Below are 12737 nucleotides of genomic sequence, written 5' to 3'. Positions count from 1 at the left end.
CATGAAGCAGAGATTTAGGACAGTTGGCTGCATGCCAGGAATGACATGAGGAAAATAAAAATGTGAAGCAAGTTTGTTAATCTGAGATATACTGCCTGAAAATGCTTCCTCTGAATAAGTGTTTGGAGCAGATTAAATGGTAAATTTCAAAAGGGAATTGGGTGAATACTTGTAGGAGAAAAGTTTGCTGTGACATAGCGAATGTGAGAAGGATTTCAACAAGCTGGTACAGGCATGATGGGTTGAATAGTCTTTTTTATGTTGTGTCAATTGTGTTTTTGCTTTGCTTCTTTAAAAATTAGAGCAAATTGTATGTATATTGAAATATGCTTGTGTATCTTTTGACTTGTATCAGTGTTTCCCATAGAATCTCAACTCGACTTTTTCTTCACTGTACATTTTCTTAACATGTTCATTCGCTGTTCTATGCAGTTTGAGTTTTCCGCAGATTTGACAAGGTCACCCGATATTTTGTTCTCTTTATATAATGGTCGCTTGTATTTATATAGCTTATTTGCTGTTACAAAATATTCCAAGGCATTTCTCAGGTGTATTATCAAACCATGTAGAGAGATATTAGGGCTGATGACTAAAAGATTAGTCAGGCGGGTAGCTTTTAAATAAGTGTCTCAAAGGAGGAAATACAGGAAGAGAGGCCAGGAAATTCAAGACAGGCATTCCAGAACTTACTGACTTGGCATCTGATGGTGTAATCGTCAAAGGTCAAGTGATAAAAATCAGAGATGCTTAAGAGGCTAACATTGAAACGGCACAGATATCTTGGATATTGCAGGGCTGGAAGATATTATAAAAATACGAAGACATGAGGTCAAATACAGAGAGGACAGAAAGGATGAGAATTTAAAATTGAAGCATTGCTTAACCAGGTGTCAAAGTAGGTCATTGAGCAGAGAGGGGATGGATGATTGGGAAATGGTGAGAGTTAGGACATCTCAGATAACTGTGCATTTATGGAGGTAGAATGTAGGAAGTTAGTGAGGCGTGAGTTGGACAAGTGAATTTGAGAAGTAACAAAGGCATCATTGAGGGTTTCACCAGCAGTTGAGCTATGAAACAGACAGAGTTGGGCAATGTTACCGAGAGAGAAGTCAGTGGTCTGACTGGTGAGGCTGTATGATCAAATTCTTATCTTGAGCTCTGATTGTACTCTAACTTTGTGCCTCAGCCTTAGACAATTGCTGCAAAGAGAGACAGAATCTGTAATTAGCGAGTGGAGTTTAGTGCAGTCTGAAGATGATAATCTTCCCAATACCTTATTGGAGAAAATTTCCGTTCACCTAATGTTGTATGCTGGACAAACAGTCTGATGATTTAGAAACTTTAGAAAAGTACTGGTGAGGTAAAGTAGAATCTCTTCAGCATGCATGCAGAAACTAATATTGTGAGACATCAATTGCCCTTATACTCCAAGGATGTCAGTGAGAGGATTTATGTAGATGAGGAATATGAGAGGACCAGGAAATATTTGTGGCAGTCATCAGAAATGATGGTACAGGGCAGGAAGGGACGCCATTGCAGCTGCTTCTCTGTCCAAGTCAATGTCTCCCTCTGAAAAATCATATTTAGCCTTCATTTCTAGTTTGCATTTGCTTCCTGTTATAACAATGCAGAATAGCTTGAGAACTCAGCAGAGCAGAGGAAGGGGAAATATAACCCCACCAGGATCCAATTCAGTTGTGTCACATGATGGTCCTCAAGTGGATTCTACTCCTGTTTCTCTGAAGGAAGACTTTAAATTGCTCATTTTCTCGTAAACAGCTGTAGAATTACAGATCTTGCATTAAGTAGTTTATACAGCCAACAAAATCTTTTAAATCTTTACATTCAGGCATGTCTCTGAAAACACTCTGAGCACTAATGGGGGATTATATCTCCAGATTCTTGTGCGGGTATCCCTCAGATGACAGTTAGCATCTCTTTATTTTGTGGTAGTTTTTTTTGTTGCAGCTGGACAATTAAGGTCTTGTGCATTTGATGGAAAATTTTGTCTGTAATCCTTATCATTTGATTTGTCCACTTATTAAAATGAAATTCTAAAATAAATATTTATTTCAGTGAAGTAAATTTTGTTTAAGATATATTTTCATTAAACTGTTTAGTAGCAACCTCCTTGGATTTAATTGACATGCTGTTGACTTTGAGCCAAAGCTGTGTTGAGCTCCAAAGGTGGGTCCATGGGCAGGTATTTGTTCTGTTTTCCCACTTGTAAATTATAAATTAAACTTGTTTTGCGTTTCTCTTCACAACCATCATAAAATATTGAAAATGCAGAAGTAACTGTGTGAAACTATTCACTGGCTTGAACATACAATTGTAGAGTTGAATCATATAGATAATAATTCACAAATTAGAACTTAAGCAGGAGCTGCTGTACGTGACGACTTGTGTGAATTTCATTGTACGCACATACTGCATTAAATGGAGATTCATGCTACAAACCATCATTAAGCCAACTCGACTTTCCATTGAGACTTAAAATGGTTACAATGATTGTTTCAAAGAATAAGTTAAACTCTTTAAAGAAAGGCACCTTCAGCTATTTAATAAGCAGTTTGATTTTCACAGCTACTTTTCTCTTTGGATAAATGAAACACTTGAAACATTGTGCAGTGTAAGATGAAGGTACTTCAGTAGTTCTCCAGGTAATTTGTGTGTATTGAGAAATTTCAAGGACAGGCAATTATGCGAATCTTTTATTTGTGCAATATGAATAGTGACAAAATACTATAATTCATATCTTGTCTCCTTGCAGACATCACACTACAGTGGCTTATTCAGCACTCCAAATCCAGGCACTGCTGAGGTTGGTCTCCTGCTGTAGAAGATGGTGAACTGCTTGTCCATCCTACGTACCTTGGAAGGATATATGGAAGAACCTAACTCAGCTGGGCCTGAGTCTTTCAATCCCAGTTCTTGTTAATATGGACTTCTAAGATTTCTTCTTTGCGTTCCTTTGACTTCAGGTCATTTTCTACGTTTAAAGAAAATTGTGCCATTCAACAGTAATGCTGAGTAATCATAAATTATTTCTGTAAGCCTTGGGCACAGGGCTTCTTTAATTAAGAGATGCCTTTGGAAAAAAAAACACAGATAATGGCTATGCCCTTTTTAATAGGATGATATCCTGATTGTGTGTTTCTCATTTTGCATGCGATGTATTAATATAAAACAGTATTTCAATGTATGATTACTGATCAAAAGGAACTGAGCCCTATGTATAACAGGAATGGTTTGCTTGACCAGTGAAGACATGCTCCTGCTAAATTATAAGTACAGTAGTTATATGGATGCAGGAGCAGGGCAGCAACATTTTGTTGATTGATAGGGATGCTTTCATCTTCCTATTTTGACACCATCATGGATTGCACTTTTATACTAACATCAATATAATCTGTTAAATTGTTTCCCATCGACCTCAATGGCTATCTACATCCGCAGGGTAGCAGGGAAATTCAACCGACATTACCTTCATAGCTTAATTGCTTTTTTAAATTATTTGCATTCATCAAGACATAAACCATCAATATAATCTAATGATTTGATGCTAACTTGAAAGAAGACTGCAAATTGATTTTATTGTGTGGAAGTGGTGTGCACCATTCCAAGTTTAATCTTTCATTTCATGAATCTCAATGTGAGAACAGCACAAGGTAAGCCTACTATCAATGTTTTAGTAGACATGGAATATCAGACACTGCTAAGTGGAGGTTAGTAGTATCGGAAATGTACCACAATAAGAGCAAATTTGAAATGCATCCAACAATTGCTTGAAAGTGCAGTCTGATGGTCACAAGCCTGTTCCAAATTGGCACATTACATTGTGAGAAGCAGGCTTTAGTCCAGTTTTATGTCCTAATTGTCTTTCTATAATAGCACTTAAAAAGATTGAAATCAAGATCTTTTGAAACCAGCTGTTTTCTTTTACAGTACCAGAGACTTTGCCATCTACTTCACATTTCAGTTCCTTTCTATATTTGTTCTAAGAAGAAGTTAATTTGCAAACTCATGAGCTGCATGTCACATCATCTTAATCTTTTTTTTAAAAATGGTATTATGCAAAGAAGCATGGGTACATTGACACAAAAATAAGACTTGTTGTCAGTGAGAATGAATTTGTGTTCATCAGTACTATAAGTGAATTGTGTAAATTCTAAACCTTGTTTCTATCCAACCTATCCTCTTGCTGTTAGACCCTTAATGTATTTTGATGATATTAACTGAGGAATAAGAATTGGCCCAGTACATAAGGATAATTTGCTCCACTTTTATTTTCAAGTCTTCATTTTAGATTTCATGTATTTTACGTCCCATAATTAGCAAGACACTTCTTAAAAAAAAATAAAGTTGCAGTTTATTATAAAGGATAGAACCTCTCAGTGAAAATTTTTACAAAACCTGTAGTGATCATTTAAATAGTACCAGCCAAAATTCACAATAGGTTTTCAGTTAAAAGCCAGTTCCTATGATCCAAGCAGAATCTTGGGGCTAGTGCCATTTTATAAGTTCCAGAGGATGGAATATCTTCCACACTTCCTGTGAAATTTATTTTATACAATAGGTCAATTACCTTTTTGTTTCTATGGCAGTTAAGTAACATTTGGTGATGTAATGACTTGGGCATCACGAAGTTGCTCTTTTCCTGAAGCAACACCAATTACAATAGAACCTGAAATTTAAACTTGACTACTACTTTATGATGTAACATGTTCTTTAAAATGAATGTATTTGTCAGACACTGGATTTATTACTCATTAATTATGAACTTTGTCTGCATGTTGCTTGAGCAGAAAAAATACACATCCCACATTTTCTCTTTGTATTATTTATGTGCAATATATTTTAAATTGCTTCTTCCATGAGACATGTACATTAACTATATAAAGTGGAAAAATGAGACATAGCTCTAAAGCTTTGATCTCTTGTTCAGTTTTTTAAAAAACTGGCAATTGGTAATTTGCATTGCAGCTGTTGTGCTGTCATAATTGTATTCAATTTAGGAATGTGGATTTTAACAATGTATTGAAGCAGTTTTGGTCAATAGAATCATAAGCATTTAATCCAGTCTACCATATTGGTGTGGTAGCTCACATTGTTCTACTGTATAGAATGGAACAGATACAGCATATGCCTTCTTTCAAATTTACAATCACTAAAGACTGGTCAGAAACTGTTCTATTGTGTGATTAATTCTACTGGAGTTTTTAAATAATGAATTCACATTCCGAGTCGCTGTCTGCCAACTGAGGAATCACAATATTTCTAAGCAAAAGCAGCATTTGATGAGGGAATGATGAGAAGAGGTATTATGTAGACTGCATTAGAAGAGGCTCATGTGAAGTTCAAACACTGGCATCAAAAACATTGGGCTAAATAGCCTATTTCTGGACCTTAATTCTGTGTAAACGCCCTGCTCAGACCTGAGTCCTGGGACTAACTGCACAGTTCTTTCAAACAACTGGCACAGACACAAAATGGGCCGAATTTCTACGCTGTATGATTCAAAACCAAGTGTCCAACATAGTTTAAAAAACCGATAGATCTCTTCTTTATCAGCTTTTATTTTGAAAAACTGTTCTGGTTCTTGATCAGTATTCCAAATAATTTTTAGGTGTATGTACAACAGCATCCCAAGTAGATATTTCAGATCGGTGCTAACTGAAGCAACCTGATCTTTGCAAGTATAGTAATTTTTTCTTCTATTTCCTAAAGGTAGATACATATTAGTAGATGTTAGTGTGTATGCCTGTAAACTAAACTTTAAAAATTCTATATATTAATGAAATGTAATGTTATTGAAGTTTGAGATAAATCTCATTATTTTAACTGTCCAATCGTAATTCAAATGGGTTTCACAAACCTCAAATGTGTAGTTTATTTGTTTAATTAAAAACTCTGGAATTTTGCTTAATGTCTCTGACACATCAGCTAAATTGTGCATTAGGCAAGAATTTAGGAGCAAAACAATTTGATATGTTATGTGCCATTGAATGTACCTACTACCATGATTATTGTTTAACACCAGAGAGTCACTGTCCAGCTACTGTAAACACGCGTTGGCTGTTCAATTACAATGCAATGATACTGTCTCAGTGCTCAGATAACATAAATCACTCTTACTGTTGTTCATGTCATCTGAATCTTTGTCATCTGAACCTTTGTCTTGTAAGCTAAGAGCTGGTGCCTAAGATCCTGAAAATACATCGGCAGTGGTTAGCAAGATTATATCTCTAATTGGTACCTTGAAACTTTGTTAAATTTGTAGCTCGTCACAAACATTTTTGTTTTGTGCTCACTTTAAAAATGAAACAATTCCTAAAGGATGCTGCATTAATCTAAAACAACTGAGTATATTAGTTTACAGTGTATGTTGATATCATCCACACACTTCAGTAATCCATTGTTAGATTTTCTTCTTTAATTTTGTTCTTTAGAATTAAAATAACATCTTTCTGACACACATGAATTATATGCTTCTTCACTTTGGTCGCTTCAGTATTTGCCCCATTTGATCTCTTGTTTGAATATGGGAAAAGGAAGGGAGGAGTGGGAACATAGCAAGCCACAATTCCAAAGCAGTGTTGCCTCTTGTAAAACATGAATCTCTATTTAATCTATTATAATTCCCAAATCAGCAGAATATGGAAGCAATGAAAAGCATGGCAGCACGAGTACAATGCAGTCCTCACTCTACTTCTTATAAGTCTAATGTTTTTAATAATGTAATGTATGGATTAATTTTTGCTTAAGCTGCCTGATACAGAAGTGTACAGATTTAAACTGTGGCCTTAGCTTAGCATGTTTACAGTCTCTATCAATAATTACTACTTTTGTTCACTGTACTGTACTAAATGCAAAGGTGAAGCCAAATTGTAGAGTTTTTTTTAAAGCAAATTATTGTAGTATCCCAATATATCAGTGACACATGGCTGTTATCAAACAATGTCAACAAAATGATACATATTTCAAATAAAACACAACCGTACAGCATTAAAATTGAACCTGTGTGATTAACATGTCCATTGCCAGAACAGTGTCCGTGATCTTAGAGATTTGAACTCTGCCCTTGTACTTCTGTGTTCAAGGAGTTACGTAGCTCTAATGCAATCTTTACAATCCACATTGTATATGTTTTAATGAAGTTAATTTAGTGTCTACATACTGAGAAGAATTGAATATTTTTTTTAAAAAGTAGTGTCTATTCAGCTCTTCCAATTAGAATTATGAACCTTAATATTCAATGTTATTAAAGTGAGAGCAAGGTCTTTTACGGATTAGGAAAAACAATTGTCTGTTCTTTTAACCAGAACATTTGGCTAAAAAACCCCTAAAAATACTGTGAAGTACATACAATACATGCTGCAGTACAGTAGTAAGAAACCAATTCTATTATTCATGTTAAGAAATTTCTGAATTCAGATAATGGTGCAAATGGTTAGTACCACACCAGTCATTTGATCCTAAAAGGACTCACTATCACCAAATTAATAACAAGTCTTTTTAAAAAGTCCTCTGCAGCTGCCTTTTCATTGACTAAATACTGGTCAGTTTTTTTTTGAAATAGAAATTGATTTTTTTTAAAATTGTTCGAGCTGCTAATCTTATCGATCAGAAGTAAGTGATTTCTGAACTGAGTTTGCATTGTAGCAGCAGCTGGGTTGGCAGTGATGTACCTGCACAGGCTCATAACAAGCCATTTTTAAAACTGACCCACAGAGCAGAAGCGTTTCACAATGCCACAACAAGCAGCATTTGTTGCCGAATCTACCATTTTATGTTTAAACGACAAGCACATTAAAAGTGAGAGCTGAGATGGATTCTGAAATTGCTTCATAATCTCGGTCTTCAGAATGGAATCTTCTGGTCACAGATGAGCCCCAGTTATAGGTCTTTTTCTTTGCAAAGTGGAATGAGTTACTAGCAGCTAATCATCCAGTCCTCACAATTTGAAGATTGTTACGAATGGAAACATGCATTGACTGCATATTGGGCTTTCTTCAGTTTGTTAGTGGTTATTGTATACGGCTCTCAACACATATCCAAAATTAAAACATACAGCGGTAACTCTGTATCGTGTATCTAAAAAAGTCTCTCCATGGTAAATTGAAATCTCCTAGTTTCAGGTATATTAAAAAAGAGAAGCTTGGTGCTCCAGTTAAGTTGTTCTGTTTTTCCCGTTAGCACAAGCAGTCTTGGAGTCTTTGGTCTTGGTGTAGTGGACACGTAGTAAGACATTGGACAGCACATCCTGGTAATAGCTGAGCAGCAACCAGCCGGGTAAGTACATCAATGTGATGAGACCCATGAAGTTGAGCGGGTAGTGAGAGTAATCCCAGGAGCAGGCGTTGTACAGGCGGAGCCCGAGCCCCCAGGTGAGCTCCCAGCTGTAGATGCAGAGGATGTAGACGGGCAGCCTCTGCCAGGTGCTCCAGCCCCAGCGGTAGTGCAGCTGCAGGTAGAGCTTCTCTACCGCGAAGCTGCAGCTGCCGTACATGAGGAAGGACCAGAGCGAGGTGTGGCCCAGCAGCCGGCCGTCCGCCGCCTCCACCAGGTTGAAGACGGAAGTGAAGACGATCTCGTCCAGGAAGCCGTGCATGCCGTAGAAGACAAAGCGCAGGGAGCCGGGCAGGCGCTGGGCGGCGGTGGGCTGGAGCTGCCCGCCCGGGGCCGGGCCCGGGGCCGGGGCCGAGCGCTCGCACCGCAGCCGCAGGAAGCGCTTGAGGAAGAGCTGCGAGTGGTACAGGGCGAGCGGGTAGTGCAAGAGCAGGAGGCCGGGCGGCAGCAGCAGCAGCTCCTCCCCGGCCGCCAGCACCGCCAGCACCGCCTGCAGGCTCACGTACACCGAGGGGTAGAGCAGCAGGTGGAAGAGCAGCGGGCGCCCGCGGAGCAGCCCCTGCTGCAGGTACAGCTGCTCCAGGGCCCAGTGGGCGAGTGAGTGCAGCACGCCCAGCACCGGCGAGGAGAAGCCCAGCATCTTCGGGTCGCCGGTGCGGGCGAAGCGCCGCGCCGAGGACAGCAGCACGTCCAGGGCGATGCCGTGCATCCCGTAGAAGTACAGGCGCATCCACGTGGGGAGGCAGCGGCCGCTTTCAGCACCGGACAGATCCTGGAGGCGGCCCGGACCCGGGGCAGCCAGCGGCCGGCCCCTCCCGCTGCCGGCAGCCGGGCGCTCCGCCGACGGCAGCCGCTGAGCGTCGCTCCGTCCGCCGTGCATGCTCCTCGCTGGCTGTCAAACGTGAGCTTCCAGCACCGCCAGCAAAGTGTGCACTCACCCCCCCTCTACCCCCTCAGAGGGACAAAAGGACGCTCTGCCGTTCGCAGAGAAATAAACACTCATGTAGGAAAACAAACAACCGGCTCATGTTGCTCTTTGCTGAAACATTGGAGCACTGCTTACCTGGCAGCAGCACAGGCTACAACCCTCGCTGGGTTCGCAGCAGCAGCCTCAGCTAATACAGACGTAACATTTGCACTCGACACGTCGCACCTCAGACGCAGTTATCTCCCTCCCTCCCTCCCTCCTTCCTCCGCCTAAATGTCTCTCGACCCCCAGGAAAACCTACAGTGCGATATACTCCTACCACCCAACCACGGGAGTTTTTGCACCATTTCCGTGAACATTTTGGTTTTATTTCTGTTCGGTAAATCCTCCACCCTTCCCATGTAAATCTATCTTTCAAGAAACTATTCCACACCCCACACCCCCCTCTTCTCCGCTTCGACATCCTGCTCGGAAATTGCCACCAAAGGGCAGCTGAAGTTGTGTTTGCAATTTTAAACAGCAGCCCGCAAGAGGGGATCTCACGCCCAGGTTCAGATTGTGTGCAGGTTTCTTGACGGGACAGAGTCATCCCAAGGGTTGTGGGGAATGCATCTTTTATTTTGTTAACATCCACCTTTTCACACATCCACCTGTTTGTTCTGTACGCCAGAGATTGTTGCTTCTCCGCTATGACTCGGATCAGGCAAAACGGTCAAAGTGCATCACTTCCCCTCAGGCAGGTCACTGAGAAAGGCAGAGATTTAAAGAGATCTATTTGTATTCTGACGATGGAATACGTCGGCGCGAAGTTGCTGCTGGCGACATTAATCCATGGGTTTTGTGTAATCTTCCAACAGTGTGAGCTGTTTCTCCTCAAAGCGACTGGCACCTTGGTTAAAATAGTGTCAGGCAAATATGTGGAGCGTTGACACGCAAATTTCCAATGCTTTACAAATCTGAGCACAATTGATAGAATTGAAACACGGAGAAAAAGCTTTCGACACAAGCAAAAAAAAACCCCACAAAAACAAAAGTTGCTGGAATAACTCAGCAGAATCTGCAGCGCCTGCGGAGTTAAAGTATTCTTGACCCTTAAAGGGTCAGTGGACCCGGAACTTTAACTCCGCTCTTCACAGATGCTTCTAAACCTGCTGATGTCTAGGAACATCTCAGGATGCAGCTGTGGAGAGTAGAGTTAAGGTTTCGGGTCCCCTGACCCTTCAAGGGTCAAGAATACTTTAACTCCACGGGGGCTTCACCAGCAATTTTTGTTTTTTGAAAATGCTTAACGTTGTTTTGGCAGCTCTGTCAAATGAGCAAATGCTAAATAAAAACACATCTTTTACTATAAATTCTGTGTCCTATGATCCTGTTCCACCGCTACCTGGTGAAAGAGCAGCACTCTGAAAGCAAGTGCTTCCAAATAAACCTATTGAACTCTAACTTAGTGTTGTGTGATTTTTAACTTTGTACACCCCAGTCCAACACTGGCACTTTCACATCATAAACAAAAACTGAAAGAACTGCGGATGCTGGAAATCAGAAACAAACGCAGGATTTGCTGGAAAAGCTCAGCAGGTCTGGTAGCATCTGTGAGGAGAAATCAGAGTTAACCTTTCAGGTGCAGTGACCCTTCAGAATTCCACAGTAGTTCTGAGAAAGGGTCACTGGATCTGAAAAGTTAACTTTTGATTTCTCTCCACAGATGCTGCTGGACCTGCTGAATTTTTCCAGCAATTTCTGTTTGCTTCTGAGAAATGAGTAGTTTGCTGTGCAAAGTTTTTAGTTTGGTTCCGATTGACAAACACCATGTATTAGTAAAATAGCTTCATTGAGATAACTTTACTGGTATTCTGTACACATTGAAATTGCTCCTTTTAATCTATTTGTAAAAGTTGTTACAAAATAGAGTTTAGTTACTTTGCTGGACACTGGAAATGTAAAGAGAAATTCAGCAATATTTGGTCGATGGCCAGGCTTTGTTGCTTCTCTTTGATGTCAAACCTCTACTGGGATTCACTAGAACACTGCCCTGGATATGTATCAAGACACTGAAAGCTTTGCATATGTTGGATGGTTAAACACCATTATGAACAAACTTGCTGAAACTCACTTACTCATCAAGAATGGCCACCTGGACTCCTTTACCGTGCTTGTTGAAACCTGCAATTTGTAATGAGAGTTATATCATTTAGGGATTAAGGAGGTTTTAGCAATCAGACATCATTTCATAATGTCAAAGCCCTGATGCCAAGTTGACTCATGCATCAAGCTGAAATGTGAGTTCGTTTTCTCTTCCTATAAGTGCTGCTGGCTGACCTGCTTTCATTTATTTCAGAAATTTTCTGGGTTCACCCAGGAAGAGAAGATTGTTACAGAAGCAAATGTTTCCCAAAGCTCAAGCCTACGAGCCATAATTAGGACAGGTCGATATGAGAGCAGGGTGCTACTCCCCATTCATTCTGAAAAAGTACAGAGGATCAGAGGAATCTTGATTAGCATGCCTGTAGATCCTTGAAGGCAGCAAGACAGCAGATAAGATTGTTACAAAGGTCTGTTCAAGATATTGAATACAAGAACAAGAAGATTTTGATGGAGCTGTATACAACGTTAGCGAAGGCACAGCTGGAATATTGTGTGCAGTTGTTTGCCACATCATAGGAAGGGCGTGGTTACACTCAAAAGGGTGCAGAAGCAATTCCCCAGGATGTTGCCTGGGTGGAGCAACTCAGCTATGAAGAGAGACTTGATAAGCTGAAGTTGTTTTCCTTACAGCAGAGAAGGCTAAGTGGTTGATCTGATTGAGGCGTAGGAAGTTCTGAAGTGCATAGACAGGGTAAATAGGGAGAAAGTTTACCAACGAGTAGAGGGATCAATAACTGGAGGCAGAGGTTTACGGTAAGGAGAAAGAGGTTAGAGGTGAGTTGAGGAAAAAAAATTATTTACCCAGAGGATATCTGGAACTCACTGCCTAAAAGGGTGGTAGAGACAGGAACCCTAAAACAAGAACTGTTTAGGTGAGCACTTGAAATGTAATAGCATTCAAGACTATGGGCTAGGTGCTGGAAAATGGGATCAGAATACACGGACGTTTGATGACTGCCTGGATGTGGTGGGATGATTGCCCTCTTTCTAACCTGCAAAAACGTTATGACTCTGTGACTCTATCGTGTCAATTATAAGAATGGGTGTTGCTCCAAAAAATACTTCTAAATGTATCTGACGTTCGGGATAACATTCGTTTCACAGTCAGCATCCTTCCAAACAAATTATCATCTTATATTTATGTTAATATTTGCTGTCAGCATGTAAATATTGCCGACAAGACCAACATTTATTGTCCATTCCTCAATGCCTTAAAGAGGTGGTGGTTAACAAGCTTCTTGAACAGCTGCAGTCCATGTGGTCTAGGTATATCCAGTGCTGTTAGAGGATGGGTTTTAGGATTTTGACCCAG

The 12737-nt window shown here is 40.3% G+C and overlaps 2 protein-coding genes across 2 annotated transcripts in view; one reads left to right on the top strand and one right to left on the bottom strand.

Annotated features, from left to right (window-relative positions):
* Nucleotides 1-5191, top strand: part of LOC122559532 (ADP-ribosylation factor-like protein 8B-A) — a 93793-nt gene extending 88602 nt beyond the window's left edge. The window contains exon 7 of the mRNA XM_043709139.1: nt 2774-5191. Within this exon, the coding sequence (XP_043565074.1) occupies nt 2774-2823 (50 nt within the window). The 3' untranslated portion in view covers nt 2824-5191. The remainder of the gene's footprint in view (nt 1-2773) is intronic.
* A 99-nt stretch (nt 5192-5290) lies between these two features.
* LOC122559531 (transmembrane protein 229A) lies at nt 5291-9422 on the bottom strand. Its single transcript, XM_043709138.1, has one exon. It carries the CDS (start codon nt 9230-9232, stop codon nt 8174-8176), a length of 1059 nt encoding a protein of 352 aa, XP_043565073.1. The 5' UTR covers nt 9233-9422; the 3' UTR covers nt 5291-8173.
* Between the last annotated feature and the right edge of the window lie 3315 nt (nt 9423-12737).

The sequence above is a fragment of the Chiloscyllium plagiosum genome, chromosome 19 (genome assembly GCF_004010195.1).
Source record: "Chiloscyllium plagiosum isolate BGI_BamShark_2017 chromosome 19, ASM401019v2, whole genome shotgun sequence".
Lineage (NCBI taxonomy): Eukaryota > Metazoa > Chordata > Chondrichthyes > Orectolobiformes > Hemiscylliidae > Chiloscyllium > Chiloscyllium plagiosum.
The sequence above is the reverse complement of the archived record's forward strand: the minus strand, read 5'-3'. Positions and strand labels throughout refer to the sequence as shown.